This window comes from Planococcus citri, chromosome 2 (genome assembly GCF_950023065.1).
Source record: "Planococcus citri chromosome 2, ihPlaCitr1.1, whole genome shotgun sequence".
Classification (NCBI taxonomy): domain Eukaryota; kingdom Metazoa; phylum Arthropoda; class Insecta; order Hemiptera; family Pseudococcidae; genus Planococcus; species Planococcus citri.
Window position 1 is genome coordinate 4,070,353 of NC_088678.1, and position 17,847 is coordinate 4,088,199.

At 35.2% G+C, this 17,847-nt stretch overlaps 1 protein-coding gene across 1 annotated transcript in view; it reads right to left on the minus strand.

The window, feature by feature from the left end:
* LOC135834251 (uncharacterized) overlaps positions 1 to 17,847 on the minus strand; it is a 72,204-nt gene that overhangs the window by 45,877 nt on the left and 8,480 nt on the right. The window contains exons 2-3 of the mRNA XM_065348083.1: positions 15,849 to 16,956; positions 13,078 to 13,146 (exon numbers count right to left, since the gene is read on the minus strand). Coding sequence (XP_065204155.1) covers positions 13,078 to 13,146; positions 15,849 to 16,956 — 1,177 coding nt within the window. The remainder of the gene's footprint in view (positions 1 to 13,077; positions 13,147 to 15,848; positions 16,957 to 17,847) is intronic.

The window sequence follows — 17,847 nt, forward strand, 5'->3', positions numbered from 1 at the left end:
CAAAAATTGAATCACACTTAGTGAACGAATTGAATCAATTTGAAAAAGAATCATTCGCGAACGACTTTTTTTCAGAATAACACTACGAAAATCGAAACTTCCACGATCATCCGAGAAATTAATTTCCAAAAACTGAATCACACGTTGCGAACGAATTGAATCATTTTGAGAAGAATCGTTCCCGAACGACTTTTTCAAAATAACCACAAAATCAATTTTTTTTTGTTCGCCAAATACGTTTAAATTATTCATCAATCGTCATTTCATTTAGAATCGAACGTTCGCGAACGAATTGAATCATTTTGAAGACAAATCATTCGCGAACGACTTTTTCAGAATATCACTATAAAATCGAAACTTTCATTTATCATTCGAAAAATTAATTTCCAAAAATTGAATCATTTTGAGAAGAATCGTTCCCGAACGACTTTTTCAAAATAACCACAAAATCAATTTTTTTTGTTCGCCAAATACGAGTAAAAAATTATTCATCAATCATCATTTCATCAAGAATCAAACGTTCGCGAACGAATTGAATCATTTTGAAAAAAAATCATTCGCGAACGACTTTTTCAGAATATCACTACAAAAATCGAAACTTTCATTCATCATTCGAAAAATTAATTTCCAAAAATTGAATCACACTTAGTGAACGAATTGAATCAATTTGAAAAAGAATCGTTCGCGAACGACTTTTTCAAAATAACACTACGAAAATTGAAACTTCCACGATCATCCGAGAAATCAATTTCCAAAAACTGAATCACACGTTTGCGAACGAATTGAATCATTTTGAAAAAAATCATTCGTGAACGAATTTTTTAGAATCATATACGAAGGAATTGAATGATTTTAAAAAGAATCGTTCCCGAACAACTTGTTCAAAATAACCACAAAATCAAATTCTTTTCGTTTGCCAAATAAAATCATAATTTCATTAGGAATCGAACGTTCGCGAACGAATTGAATCATTTTGAAAAAAAAGTTTCTGCACAATTTTTACAGTTAAACGATAAGATCAAAGTTTTGACGTTCATCTGAAAATTTTTCATAAAAATAAGGATCGAACGTTCACGAACGAATTGAATAATTTTGAAAATCGATTAAAATCGTTCACAAATGAACGACACTGCCGAAATGATCCATAAAATTGCTTTGCAGCCTCTCAAGCAGTATCTTCATGGCACATAATACACGTTTCGCAAACTTTTCACACGAACGATTGAGTCATTTCTAATTGAATCGCTTCAAAAGCATAAAATGATCCACGCAGTCGTGATTTTAAAACTCACTGAAAAAAAATATACCCTAAAATGAGAACTTACAGGTAACGTTCATCAGTCCAACAGAAACGAAGGAACAGAGTAAAAGAGTAAAAAGGATTAGTAATGTAAAAACAGACACTCATTTGACCCATTTTGTCAACACCATACCTCATCGGTTAGCTTTTAAAACAACAGACCATCCTTTCTTCAAAGGAGATAATACACTGTAATTGGAAATAAAATATAGGTAGGTAGTGGTACTCTAAAAACAAGGAAACTTCAAGAAACAGGAAAGAAGTAAACAAAAAAAAAAAAATAAACACATTAGACAGGAAACTAAAAAACAACCCCCTTGCCTTGTAGTACACGTAGAAAGCTATAGGTATTCAAAACGAAATCACGATCAAAGAAGATAGTTTTATAGGAAACAACTAGTTCAGTAATTAGTTATTACGTAGAAAATCTCACTAAGCGAACGTGGCGTTACAAAAACCAATCGTTATCTCAAAGTTAGAAGAGTAAATCACCGAAAAATACGATCCGAAGATCGCCATAAAATAATAAACCCCCCGCCGAAAAAGCCAACATTACATGAGGTTTTTTCGATCATTCAAGCAACCCCTCTGGGGGCTCTGAATTGAAGAAGTCAACTTATCAAAATCGAATTCGCGATCATTATAGGTAGGTAGTGATAATCTTATATACTAAGTTTTGGTAAGGGATGACGAGATGCCGTTATATTCGCGCCAAAACGAAGCGTCAACGCCGCCAGCCGCAGCTATGGCTCGGTTCTCCTCATACAACAACTCTTGCTTGTGCTTACAATCGATGTGCGTGGTAAGACTGCTCTTGTGCTTGGTACGGTGCTCGCAGAACGGGCACTGGAATTGGGGATCTTTACCGCATTCGAATCTTTGATGGCGGGCCAAAGACGTCTTGTAATTGTAGACGTTGCCGCAGGCGTCGCAGGGAAAACAAACTTTAGAACTGGTTGCCGGAGGAGGCGTCGCCGGAGCTATCGACGTCGCCGCCATCGCCGCAGCCAAAGACGAACCGCAGGCCACAGCAGGCTGACACCCGAAGGTGCTAGTCGTCGAAATCGCGTGCGATTGTTGCTCGCTGCAATGCTGCTGCTGCTGTTGCTGTTGCTGCGTCTGCTGGGTCCCGTTGCAATAATCGACGACGGGCAACGATTTCGATAATTTTATCACAAATTGGGAGACTATTTCGTCGTTGGCGCGCGTATCTGTAAAATACAATTACATCATCGCGTGTATATCGAAAAATCTCCCCAAAATTACGGGTCATTTTTTAAAGGTAGGTATCGTTTGGTATTTTTGTTGAAAAAAAAAAAGGAAAAAAAATCGGGCTAATCGTCGTTGTCGTCATATTGTCGTTGTATATGTTTGTTTATTGGTTGGTTGGTTGTTGGGTAGAGATTGTTGCTCAACACAAACGCAGCACACAAAATATAGAGTACATATACACCAATTGCGCCGAAGATGAAGTAAAAAAAAAAAATAATAAAATAAGTATAAATAAAGAAAAAACACAATCAGCGTGAATGCACAACATTGCAAACGATCAAAAAAAACAACACGTCTTGCGTCGTATACACGTGGATCAATCCGAAACCAACTTTCAATAGTAGGTACACCTCCCTCCACCTACTCGTCACAGTCCCCATTCTTGAAACCAACCAGCACAAAGCTAGTCGTCGCTCATAACGGGGGGCGATTATTTTAGAATTTTTTTTCACAAAAGCTGAATTCTCTACAAAATGAGAACGAAGAACAAAAAATAAAACGCAATAGGCTCAGGTGGTAAGAAGGGTTCCACTGAAAGTTGCTTTCGGTTCGATTTAAAAAGTCTCAGTGTTTAAAATAACTCAGCTGAGTAATCATTATCATACCATAATGTAAGACAAATACCAACAATTGTTTATAAAATAAACTACCAGCAAAAAAAAAAAAATTAAAATAAATAACCCATCAACGAAAAACACGCTGTCCTATTACAGTGATTATAAACGAAACATGATAGTAATATGATTCTAGTGCTTTGAAAAAAAAAATCAAATATGTTATTGTGGAAAAAAAAGATAAGAGAGAAGAGAGAGAGAGAGAGAAACATACATGTATAAAATAGAGCTGTACACACACGTTTGAAAATACAAATAAAAATTAAAATAAATAAAACCATCAATTTGCGAAATTTCACTGCGATTCCAAACAACTTTCATCGGGTTGTTCAATTTTGAGAATTTTTGACAAATTTCCACGAACCCAAAATTCACACTCACAAAATTTGCCACAATAAATAAAAATTCTCATTTCTTTTTTCAATTGAAGAATGCCCAAAAAGGGCGAATAATTCGCGAGCCCTTTGAAAAAGCATCTCGAATAAGTCCAAATTGAGAATATTGATTAAACCAATCGAAATCGTTGAAAAAAATATAGGGCTAACCCAATGCTAGAAGTTTGATTTTGAGGCAAAAAACTCGAACAAATGAATGGGGTGGGGGGAGGGGGCACAAACATTTGATGAAATGAACTCTAAACCACACTGATCGTGATTTAAGCTGAAGTCGACTTGACAAGAAAGTGATGCATATTTTTCAAAGTCAAACGTCAGTCTTCGAAATTTTCTCTCTCTCTCTATCTCTCGTTCTCCTCGAAACTACCACAGTATAAAATATAGAGACGATGAAAATAATCAAAAAACAAAAAAAAAATTAGGCGTGCGACGCAAAATTCACCACCACGAAGCGTACAAAAAATATACTAAAAACACAAAAAGTACATACATTTGCTAAAAAAAAATAAGCGTTCGTAAAGTAAAATATCCATAAAAGTATTCCAGATTATTCAAAAAATTATAAATAGGTACCCCTTAAATGCTGGTAATGAATTCCAAAAACATATAAGCATTATCAATTTACAAATTCGAGGAATCAAGGTTAAAAAATAATGTATTTCTCGTCGAATCTGCCCTACAAGACTTTAATGTTCTACTTCATTTTCTGTCACAATTCGAGGAAACATTTTTGAAATTTTGAATAATCAGTATGAAGGGAAAATTAGTTTTTTTTTCCGAATCCAAAATAGAATTGAATCATTTTTCCCAGTCAACAAAATTCTGAACAATCTGCACTAAAAATGGCCCACAGAACAAAATATGTAGGAATTCAAAATTCGAACTGGTTTTCAGAAATTTTTCAAAAAAATTAAAATAATGAAATGAAAGTACGAGATCTGTAGAGAGTGTGACAAAATTTCACTTTTGAATCCGATATTGAGATCTGCGTACTTCTGCGGAGATTTTAAACGACGTGAAAATTCAATAAAAAAGTTACCATAACAAAAGAAAACTTCAAAGCTGTTGAAAAATCATTCATTTCATACCTCCTTCGTTCCGATAAGCCTTTTGAACGTACAAAACCTGGACAGATTTCAGGATCTAAATTTCCCTAATTTTTTCTAATATAAAATTAGGATTCGACTCACCTTCTCAAAATTGAGGAGGCAGAGGGAAACGGATTGGTTCATTTCCTATGAAACCATCAAAGTTTGCAGATCATATTGAGGTACCTATAGGTAGAAATCTGAAATCGGGGGGGGGGGAGGGATTCCAGCGGTGCTGGAGCCTTGATGGATTTTTGGGGTTTTCACTGTCAAGAAAATCATTTCGTAAAAATACCTCAAATAAGATTTAGAACTCATAACCTCAGATTAACCATCCTCTTGTGGCCCCTTTGATCGATTTTGGGTGTCAATTTTCAGAATTCGGTTTCTGTCTGTCAAATTCAACATTTCTTATAAAAAAAAAAAATAATAATAAAATGGCCGCAAAACCTCCAACACGTTACCTTCTCAGATCCATGTAAAGTTCAAATTCCTGGGGGGGGGGGGAGGAGACAAATCATTCTGAGCCACCAGCAGATTTTCGATTTCCTCCAGGAAATTCAATAATGCAAAGTGAATTGTATGGTCGTTGAGATCGAAAAGATTTGAAAAAATCAAAGGGCATTGCTTTCTAATTTTAAGTCAATTGGTTGCTGGCAAAAAAATTTGCTCTGAGTAAAGCTTATGTAATCGAAAGAACATGCAAAAATACGTCACCAATCCATCCAAAATTTAGGAGACCTACGGGAATTTTTCAATTTTTTGAGAATTTTGGCCAAAAAAAAGGTTGAAAAATCAAGGTTTTGCCAAATTGACACAGAAGGCTAAAATTTGATACAGGTTTTAGTTTTGACCCCCCAAATCGATGAAAATGGTTTCGAATTGTTTTGAATAATAATTCTGGAGCCTCCAGCAGATTTTGTCAAGTCGAAATTACGACAAAATTTCACTCAATAACGTTGAAAGGCCAAAATTCATCTACTCTAGACCTTAATTTCAATATGCTGAGTCGAATGGAGGTGATTTCAAATTGTTCTGGAGTCTCCAGCCAGATTTAGAAATTTTCCAATTTTCAAAAAGAGGCATAAAATTCGTCTAAATCAATCAAGTTTCGCACACATAAACGAAATTGAAGCTATTTTTCAAAATCGAAGACAAAGTACTGAATTAAACAAGTTAATTTAAGGCATTTTTTTTTTTTTTTTTAAACTGGAATTTCCAATAAGTTTTTACAGACTTCAAAACAATTTGGAACCGCCTCTAATCAACTCAGTTTGTCGAATTCAGGGAATTACAGAAAATTTCATCTTTTCAACTCTATTTTGTAAAATTTTTCGTCAAAATTTTAGCTTTAAAAAATCTGCTGGAGGCTCCAGAATCGTACAAATTGATTTGAAACTGTTTCCAATCGTTTTGGAGGATCCAAAATAGTACACATAGGTACCAAATTTCAGCTTTCTACGTCATTTTGATAAAATTTCGTTTTTTCCACATTTTTGGCTCTTTAATACCTACCCAAAACTTCAGCAAAAATCGAAAAATGCAATTCAGCTCCTGAAATTTTGGCTTTTAAAGGTGTAGTTTTATATCCTCTTTCGCAATTGAAATACCTCTCATGAAAGATAACGTAAAACCCTCCGAAAAACACATTTTGGAAGTTACCCCCCCCCCACATACACACACACACAATGCTCATGCGCTAAAAATCAAAAAGGATTGTACACAAATAGTTCTGGAGCCTCCAGCAAATTTTGTCAAGTCGAAATTACGACAAAATTTCACCCAATAACGTTGAAAGGCCAAAATTCATCTACTCTATACCTTAATTTCAATATGTTGAGACGAATGGAGGCGATTTCAAGCTGTTCTGGAGCCTCCAGCCAGATTTTGGAATTTTTCAATTTTAAAAAAGAGGCATAAAAACCGTCTAAATTAATTTTTGCATGCATAAACGAAATTGAAGCTATTTTTTCAAAATAGAAGACGAAGTACAGAATTGAACGGGTTACTTTAAGGCATTTTTTTTTCTTCAAAAATTGGAATTTTCAAGAAGTTTCTAGAGGCTCCAAAACAACTTGGAACCGCCTCTAATCAACTCAGCATGTTGAATTCAGAGGATTACAGAAAATTTCATCCTTTCAACTCTCTTTTGTAAAATTTTTCGTCAAAATTTTAGCTTTAAAAAATCTGCTGGAGGCTCCAGAATCGTACAAAAAGATCTGAAACAGTTTCCAATCGATTATTCGGAGGATTAAAAATAGTACACATATCAAATTTCAGCTTTCTAGGTTATTTTGGTAAAATTTCGGTTTTTCCACATTTTTGGCCCAATCATTTCCAAAATTTCAGCAGAACTCAAAAAATGCACTTCAGCGACCAAAATTTTGGCTTATGGTGTATTTTTACATCCTCTTTTCCTGTAGTGTAGCTTTGTCCAGTTCAAAAATTCTTCTTCGAATTTAAATACCTCTTATGGAAGATAACGTAGAACCCTCCAAAAAACACATTTTGAAAGTTTACCCCCCCCCCCCTCCAATGCTCTAAAAAATTAAGAGGAATGGTACACGAAACAAAATCCGTTCAAACAACACTTCCCACCATTCTTCACACCGGGCTAAAAAGTCGACAAAATTCATCCATCCATCCCCTCCATACCAGTGTTGGAAAAAAACGGTTTTTTTTAAAAAAGACAAAACAAACGGTTTTTTTTGTTTAAAACGTTTTTTTTGTTTAAAACCCTGTTTTAAACAGCTGGATCCTCATGTGTTTTAAACGTGTTTTAAACATGTTTAAAATGGTTTTAAACACGTTTTTAACACAAATTTATTTGTTTTGGATTCAGTTTTTCAAATATACGTTATCCAGTCGTCAACTTTTAAGATGTGACGTCATAAAATAGCTATAAGGTTCAAGAAATATTGAAAAATTGAAATCAAAACACAAAATTTGCCTTTGAAAAAAAGTATAGGAAGAAGGATGCAAATCTAAAAATTCAGTTTCTTCAATTTCACTACTTTTTCAACGAAAAATTGAAAAAAAAACGTGTTTTTTTAAGGAAATTGGAGCTGAAAAAAAACTTGTTTAAAACAAAAAAAAACATTTTAAACAGAATTTTGTTTTAAACACTGTCTGTTTTTTTCTCGACGTTTAAAACACTGTTTTAAACGTTTTAAACATACAGTACTGTTTTAAACTGACAACACTGCTCCATACACAATCTTCTCAAAACCATAAAAACCAACATCTCATTTCGTAACAAATTCAGCACCAAAATACGCCAAAATCCAGACCGATACCTCGTAAAACTCCATTTAAATTAAACGTAGCACTTCACGAATCCTCACATCGCTATATTCCCACCAAAATACACATAAATAAATATAGCATCTTCATTAGGTAACGGAGGCATGAGGCAAGGAAGGCAAAACGAGAGCAGGGTACTTCCAAGATATAGCAAACTAATTTCTCGGAATCGCGACGCAGCTTAAAATTAACTTATAAATTACAGCAGTCTCCAATCTCGATATTATACGTAGTACATACCTACATCGAAAACTCCATTAATTACGTATCCATCGTCGGTTAGTACCTAACCTACGTATCATCTTGACGAGATATACTCGTACATCTACGACACCTCTTACGTACATATAAGATACGATGGGCCATAAAATTAGGCAGCTAGTAGCAGGTAGGTAAAGGTAAACATCGAATTATATGCCCAAGTACCTATGTATATTATAGAGTAATACACCGCATCTTCGCTGCTGATCGAATTGGTATAAACTTATAATATGTACATGTAGAGTAGGTAAGGTAGGTAGTAGGCACTAGCTACGTGTACAGTATAAGCCAAAACACCCAGAGTCGAATGTTGAATACCTGCCAAAAACATAATTTTCAACGCGAAACTACGTATACTATCGTATACAGCACATAGGAAACCGCGCACTCGTTGCGGCTCCATCGCCCAGATTCGAGCACAACCCATCAGGGTAAGGTATAGACACTACAAATACGAGTACATACAGTGGGTATTCGTTCGTAGTATGTACTTCGTCTATAATACATATACGAGAACTGGGCACAAATTAAAACGCTATTCGCAGGCTGCTGAAAATGCACATCAAGTATTATAGGTAGTACGTATTACGTCATCTAGCGTAATTTTCTCGAGCATCCACCTCCATCTCAACACCCCTCAACAGTATAGGAGGTATCGAACACACGGTACTTCAAAGTTCACGACCAAAAAAAAAAAAAAAATACAATTTTATCTTCGTAAATTCCTCGACACTTTACTATCGTACTTCGCACAAGTTTATCAAAAAAAAAAAAAAAAACGTTCGAGAATATATAAGAAAAGAAACAAAACAAATTCTACGACTACGAGTATGTGTATTTTTGTCCCCAAACAAATAAAAAACGTGAAACATTCACCGCATCAAACACCTGTTCGCGAGCTCGATCGTCGATTCGACTTTCAAAATATGTACATATAATATAGGTACATACAAGTGCTATTATCGTAGCTCGAACGTATGTACGAGTACTATGTACGACGACGATACGATAGTGTCACCGATGCAAGCTGCGTTTAGCTTCAGCTTCTGCTTCGGTTCGTTTGCATAAAATTAACGTACGAGTACACGAGCACGAGGTATGTAAGTTTCGCCCCCTATGACGACTCGAATCGTTTAAAGTATCCGGTGATACCATCATGAACCGAGTAAATATGCACGTTAACGTAGTGCCAAGATAGTACCAGATACCTTTACCTAAAAACGTAAACGTACAGATACCAATGTATGAGTAAATGATACCACACAGGAACCTTTTTAGCCCCGACCAAAAAAAAAAAAGAAACAAGCAGACTACACAGTATATATACCGCGCTTAAAATCTATATCGACTCGTATAGAGGCAGTACGTGAATGATTACGTTATTAGTATGTAGTTTGTTATATTTTGACACAATATAGTCAGGTTGAAATAAAAAAACACCACCGTATAGTACAACCATAATTATTATACACCAAACAATCAACGTCGCTGCGTCGTCGTAAAACCATAATAATATGTACATACGACGTAAGTTGTTAGATAAAGAAAGAAAGAAAAAAAAAAGCATCGCAAAGCGTACACAACAAAACAAATTGCGGAATAAGTTTCACTCTACATTGCAGTACATACGATGCGCAAACATTCGGCAATGGTATTAGACATACAAATAAGTAAAAGCGGCATTCGCGTTTTATGTATTAAGAATAGGTACATAGAATTTCCAGAAAACGCATGCAGTTTTCATATCGTTTCGTGCGAAGCCTATACATACATTAGTCTAGGTAGGACCCCGTAGATGAGATAGAAATCGTAAATCTACAATGATATACACGACGATCATCAACCTTGCACCAATTTCCAATATTTTCCTACTTGAGGGGTTCACTTTTCAGTGTCCCTATCCCACTAATCATGCATCTACCTATCAAGACATAGTCTGTTTCGTTGAAAAAAAAATCACAGCTGTAGGAGGAGGCATTCGTTTCAATCCGTACCCACGTAATTTAATTTCGACTCATTATTCAAATTATACATTTAACCCTTCGAGACCCGAGGAGAATCTGAAAGATGAAAATTGAAAAATTTCATTAACAGGGTGTCTAACAAAATTTCAAAATGAAAAAAAAGGACTTTTAGTAGGACTTTCAGCAGGTCATTTTTTGAGCACTTATGGAATTTTTTTTTTTGGGGGGGGGGGTGTCAAAATTTTTTTTAAGGTGGGAGGTTCAAAATTTTCATTCAAGTTTTTAGCCAAAGGAATTTTAGCAGGACTTTAACAGGACAGTTTTTGAACACTTGGGATTTTCTAAGAGGGTGAGGGAGAAGCCCACTAAAATTATCATTTCGAGTTCGAGAGATACAAAAACGATGTTTGTATGTGTGACGAATTATTCGTGTTTTGCTTCAAAATTTTAAAATTTGAATTATGATTTTTTTTTTTGAAAATTTAAAAATGGAAGCGAGGGCAAAAGCTTTAGAAATTCAATATTTTGAGAGGTATGAAAACGATGTTTTTTTGTGTAATAAGCTACCTATATATTTTACTACAAAATCTTAAAATTTAAATATGATTCAAACCCCCAATTCAAAACAAAAAAAAAATTCAAACTTGAAAAAAAAGCAAACAAACCCGAGTGAAGCAAGGCTAATAGTTTTGATTTCAAAATTTCATGTTTTGCTGAGAAGTAAAAAAAATCTGTAAGGAAGGAGGAGTTTATTTTTCTGATTCAAACTTTGAACATTTCTTGAATTTGAACAATAAGTCACTTATGTGGAAAGCGAAGAGCAAATAGCCCGAGCGAAGCGAGGGCAGAAGCTCACAAAAATGTGTGATTCAAGTTCTAAAAAAGTCGACAAATGAGCCCTTTCCTACAAGTTCAAAATTCCGGATAAAAAAGGAAAAAATTGAAAATTTGAAAAAGTCATTTTGAAAAAAAAAAAGAATTTTTGGATAAAATTGTTGGAAAAGAGGACACTAAAAGGACAAAAAGGTCTTATAGACCAAAAAATCACTTTTGTACAATAAATAGGAGTGTTAGACACCCTGATTATGTGGAAAGAAGTATAACATTGTTGAGCAAATTTCCAAAAAAATTAGAGTTTTATTTAAAATTTCATTTTGGAATTTGATGAAATTATCAAAATACGTATTTTTTTCCATCCCGAATTTCCAAAATAAATTTTTGATGTAGGGATACGAAAATTTTCTCTTAGGTAATACCAACATAAAAATCAAAAAATGTTGAATATCTAATCATATTACTTACGTCAAAAAATTTTGAAGCCAAAATCCAAAATTTTGAGAAAAAATGAAAAATAATTTTCTGCACCAGTTGTGACGATTACAAAAATGTTGGAGTGACATAATTATGCAATCAAAAAAATGTTGGTAAAAAATAAAGAGTTTGACGGTGGGGTTTTTATTTCAAAAAAAAAGAATTTTTTGGAAATTGAGTTTCAAGGTCGTTCCAGGAAAAATATCACTTTTTGTAAACAATCAGAGGATTCTTCTCGGGTCTCGAAGGGTTAACAGAAATCTTTCTTTTGCAGAGGAAAGGATTAAAAGGTCAAAATTTCTACCTATAAATCAAAAAATTTCCATAGAGAGAGGGTGGTGGTGGGATCTCGATTAGAAACGTGAGACTTGAAATGTACACTATTTTCGACCGCTCCAAATCGATTGAAAACGATTTCGAACCGTTTTGAGCAGTTCTTGAACCTCCACTACGTTTTTGGAAGTTGAAACTTCCATAAAAATTATTCTCAATGAAGTTGCAAAGATCAAATTTAGGTACTCCATACGTCAACTTTAACACGCTGAATCGATTGAAGGTGATTAAAAGCAGTTTTGAAGTCTCCAGCCATATTTTTTTTCAGCAATCCCATTATTGAAGGCTCCAGAATGGCTTGAAACCGTCTCCAACAGATTCAGCATGTTGAAATTAGGATTTTGAAACAAATTTTATTATTACAAATTCACTGGGTAAAATTTTGGAAAATTCAAACTTTCGAAAATCTGCTGGAGGCTTTACAACTGCTCAAAATGGTTCCAGACCGTCTCCAGTGGATTCAGGTAATCGAAAATGGAACACATATCGAATTTCTGCTTTCTAGGTTGATTTCATGAAATTTTGAATTTTCTTTCATATTTAACCCAAATTTGATTTTCAAAATTCACTAAAATTCGATGAGTTCAATTTTGTAATTTCTGAGAATTTTGAACCACTGGCTTTAAAAACATAACTGAATTAGAACAGCTAAAATTTGACCAAGTGATGGTTAAATCAAAGCTACACTTATGAAATGTGGTTCTTTTCCAAAAACAACCCTCAAATTACTTGTACACAGTCAAAAAGGTTGGACACCAAAATCACATTCACGAGTCAAAAAATCGATATGTAATCGAAATCGAAATACGCCATCCTCCTACAGGGGTGAAATATTTTCAAGGGCATAGCACATCGATGCAGTTCAACCAGAATGTCGTCGAGCACCCAACACCAGAAAAATTTGGAAACCCCTTCATTCCATCGAGAAAACTCCCACAAGGGTCTTCGAATGCTTTGGTCAGGTTTACCCCAAAAAATCGTGTTTTCTTTCCACCCGAGTACAAATAATTTTTTTCGATATTTAGGACGATATCTGGTCGAACTGGTTGCCTCATAATGCCTATTCGGTACGAAGTTATCGTACTTGTGGTAAATAAACTTACACAGCTGCGATATGAATCGGTTAATACGTAAATTCGAAAAACAGAAAAAATGTCAGGAAAAAATTCGTAGCTAATATACACGACTGCTCGATAATTATATACGTATAATAATGAATAATACGGATAATCTTACCTGGAGAATCTTGCAGACTGTTGTTGCCATCTGGACCTAGTAAGGAGCGATCGCCAGAGCTATCAAAATCTGTAAAATCAACAACAATACTGATTAAAATTTACTCTGGAACGCGCGAACTCGAATTATGTATGATGTAATCATTGTAAATATGAGCTCAAGTATCTACTTATTCTGTGATTTTTTTTTCTTTCACGAAATTAGAACGCGAGTGAAAATTATTCCCAAAATTGAGTAGTACATATAAGGGAGAATTGAATTTATAGGAACGATCGAATTCGAGAAACGACTTACAATCTTGACACATATTTTTTAACAAAACTGAAGGACAAGGGTGAAAAAAAACCATTCATCAGAGTATGTAGATATTTTCATCGTTTTTTCATGCCTTCTGCCAAACGAATGCTCGCAAAAGGGAAAATGAAGTCAAACTTTTTCTGGAAAGTGCAACGTTGAACCTGGAAAACTGATGGATTTTTAAACATTTGTTCTGGATGCACTTCTGATTGGTGCCATCAAATTAGTTTCCAGTGTAATGTTGAAACTATAACATTTTTTGAGGGGAAGGGGGCCGGGGGGGGAAGAAATCTTTGGTTCAAAAAAAAATGTTTCTGGAAAGGAGAGTGGGAGGTGAGAGAGAGGGAGAGTCGACTTTTTCTAACGACAGAATTCCATCTGATTAAAATTTTCCTATTTTCAAAGAAATAAAAAAAGAAAAAAACATCAAAATTGAAAAATTGGCAAAAAGCAAAACATTACGAATAATTTATGCATAATAGGAGGGTTTCTAGGTAATTTGGAGAAAATATAATTTTTTGACGATTTTGATGCAGAAGAAAAACTTTTCTGGACTCTCTGGCAATTCAAACAAAAACGACAGCAATTTTTGATAATTTTGACGAACTTGACTTCGTGGACATTTTGGTGAAAAAATAGGTCTTTTTGGCAATTCTAATAAAATGCACCATTTTTTGGTAAGTAATTTTTACAATAACGGAGAACTTTGAAAAATTAGGCAAAAAAAGTAGGTCTTATGGGCAATTTTGGAAAGAAAAAGAAAACTTCTTGAAAGTTTTGGCATGAAAGACAGTTTCCTGAAATTGGTAAAAAATCTGTATTTTTTGGCGATTTTGACAGAAAAACAAGCTTTTGAGGGAATTTGAAGGAAAAATTCGTTTTTTCGGCTATTTAGACCAAACAGTAAGATTTTTTAGCAACTTTGACAAAATGTTGGACTTTTCTGGTAATTTTGATTTTTAAAAAAAAGGGAAAATTTTGTAGAACTTGAAAAGAGTATACGTCTAAACAATAATTTTGACAAAGAGGGAAGACTTTTCGGATTTTCGTAAAAATCAAGACTTCATGCTTTCTTGGCTGTTTTGATGAACGGTAGAACTTTTTGGCAATTTCGACCAAAAACAGGAATATTTTTTCAAATTTGACAAAAAAAGTAGAACTTTCGGGAAGTTTTGCCTTTTTTTTACATAAAAGTATTTCTGGAAATGTTGGAAAAATACATAACTTTTCAGCAATTTTTGCAAAAATCAGAACGTATTGACAATTGGGGGTGGGGGGAATACACCCAATTTTTATCGGCAATTTCATCAGAAATTAGAACTTTAGTACCTAATTTTAGTAAAAAAAAAGCGTGAGAAAATGAGCAAGCAGGACACACGAGCAAAAAGCAGAAAAAAAACTAGCAGGACCCTGGTACACCTGAAATGATTTGCATTTTCCAAAATAGTCCAGGAATTGCAGAAACTGACGAATTTATTCAAGAAACACACATTTCTGGTCATATTATGAGCCCCATTTTTGGAAAAATATGCGAAATAATGGAGCTTTTTTAAATTTCCGCGCTTTGAGGACAGTTCTTGAGTCAAATTCCTTTCAAAAAAATGTTCCAAATACATGAGAAAAAATATAATTTCTCCTCTTGTCGAAATTGATCTCCAAACGTGATTGTAATACCTATGTAATTCAATTTTTTTTATCAGATTGTACAACTTTTTGAAAATTCAAAACCCCTTACAAGAAAAGTATTCCAATCGGGGTAACATTTTTTGAACCCGAACCAAACAGAAAAATCGAAAAAGGACATCAAAAAAATTTTAGATGCCGAAATTAGTTTTTCGATTTTTGAAGCATTTTTTTTCAATTCGAATTTAGCCCACTTCTCATTTGAAAAAAATTGATCGAATTGAAATAAAAAGTTTTCGAATAGAACGTTGTAAGCCAGGATGAAAATGAAATTCAACACCAATAAAATCGGATTTACCATCTTTATGAACCTTTCGATCGATTTAGGCTCATATTTTTGAAGAAACGAAAAAATCAAAATCCCCTGGAGGCTCCAGAACGGTCTGAAACCTTCAAAAATCAACTCGGGAGGTCAATAATAAGGTACAAACCCAATTTCATCTTTCTCGGTCAATTTGGTAAAATTTTTATATTTCATTTTTGGGCCAAAATTGGATTTTCAAAAAATTTGGCGAAAATTGAAAAAATTAATTTAAGCATCCGAAATTTTGGCTGATGGTGTTCATTGATCCGGTTCGATTTGTGGAGCTACCCTATAGGCTCTTAATGCCCCCTTTCTCTACTTTAAAAGAACAAAATCGTTGAATGAGTGACCAAGAGGTTCCCTTGCTCTGCACAAACCGATCTACGAAGCTTCTCTTACCTACATAAACCGATCATTCCCTACAAATACTCGTATCTGCAAAATGCAGACTAAAAAAAAATGCTAAGGACAGCAAATCGAGACTCACTTGTTGCAGACTGGTTATTGTGAAAGGGTAGGCCGGCCATAGACAAATGAGAATTTTCGTCGCGGTCGTTGTCGTTATCTTCGGTCGTGTAACTATCGTCGTTGGTGTCTTCGTTATACGAATCTTCGAACTGTTCGCTTTTCACTTTGACCAGGTGGTCGTTGATAGTAGATTTGTTGCTCTTCATCATTCCGTCAGGCAGGGCGGCGCCGGAGTTAGGGGTGCTATTGGTGATAGGAGGTACTTTGTTGCTTATCACTGGAGTAATATCCATATGAGGAGACTCGATTTTCGGTGGTATCGAAGGCGAAGGCACGTTAGCTTTACCCTCGATAGCCGGTATGGACTGCGCTTGACTCGGAACTTCGCATACATTACTCGCATCTATATTATTGTAAGTAGACGTCGTCGACGAAGGATTAATCGGCGTCACGACTAAGCCTTCGCTTTTAATAGGAGGCAGTAACTTTCGGCGTTTTATACTAGTCACATTATTTTCTAAACAATCCGACGACGACGATGACTTGGAATTACTGGTGTGGTTGACGTTGACCGAAGCCGACGCTGCCGCCACTGCCGCCGCAGCTGCAGCAGCGGCCGCCGCCGCCGCGGCAGCCGCGTGATGATGGTTTTCCACGACGGCCGGTGACGATTTAAGGTACTTTTTCGAAGACTGCGTTTGCGTTACAAAGCTCGGAGGAGATCTCGATCGTTGTTGACTGATTAGAGGGGTCGCGCCTGCAGACGCCGCCAAACCACCATTGCCACCGCCGCCGCCGCCTCCGCCGCCACCAGATCCGCCGCCGTGTAATTTGCGCGATTCTGACGAGAGCTTTTTATTCGAATGCGACGACGAATACAGCGAGCCTGTCCCGTGTAATGAGTTATTGTCGCGTATAATACCGTTATTATTTTCGACGCAGTGACTATTATCCGTTAAGCCTCTGATTTGTAACGATTCGGCTGCTTTTAAAAACGATCCTAGCGTTTCTTGCGTAATATTCACCTCGCCTCGGTACATGTAGTTCATCATTGCTTGAAGCTCTTGGTACTTTATGTCTTTCAATATTAATATCGGGAACTTGTCGTAGTGCTCTCGTAATAGCATCTGTAACCGGACAAAAAAAAAACAACGAAATGTGATTAGATCTACAATTCATAATATTGAAAATTAACGAGATATTCAAAATGCATTTTCTTAAATACTATTAAAACTTTCGATACAGGAGCAAATTGCGAGATTCTTTCATTGACGAAAGAAGGGAGAAGGAGGCAAAATATCACGATGCAAAAATTCTGACAAATATTGAGTCATTTTTTGAAAATAATTCAAAAGTTTCAAAGATATATCACAGAAATTGAATACAGATTTGAGCAACCAGCCTTTTTTTGATTTTGGGGGGAGGGGGGGTTAAGAAGGAGGAGGAGGGGATATTTTCAGTTATCGAAGTTCAAAGTCAATGGACCAGAAAGTTTGGAAATCACAATTATACTAGTACATCTACATAATTAGCAGAGAGGTGACACCCAAAAGAGGCAAAAATGAGCCCAGTTCGAAGACCCTTTGCTCAACTCTCTTTTTGGCGGGGGGGGGCACAACATTTTTCTGCGTAGTCTATCTTTCAAAGTAACTTTTCTGATCCTTTCCAAAATCAATAGGGAGGGGAGGGGAGGAAGGGGGCAGAGGTACTGCATAGGCAATACCACTCAAAACAGGCAAAAATTACTCCCCCACCCCAGAAAAATATCTTCAAAAAAACTAATGATGATAAAATCCAGAATCCATTTGAAAAATACCAGTAAAAATAATTATGTATTCAAGCTGCAAAAAATTGTCAAAGTAGACACAAAAAAAAATTGTGTGGAAATTTAAAAAAAAAAAAGTAAAATTATGTAAAAAATTTCAAAATGCGAGAAAAATTATCAGAACTTTGCGAAAAATGCAAAAATTGAATAGAAATAAACCAACAGAAATATTTCGGTATGAAGTCAAAACGCA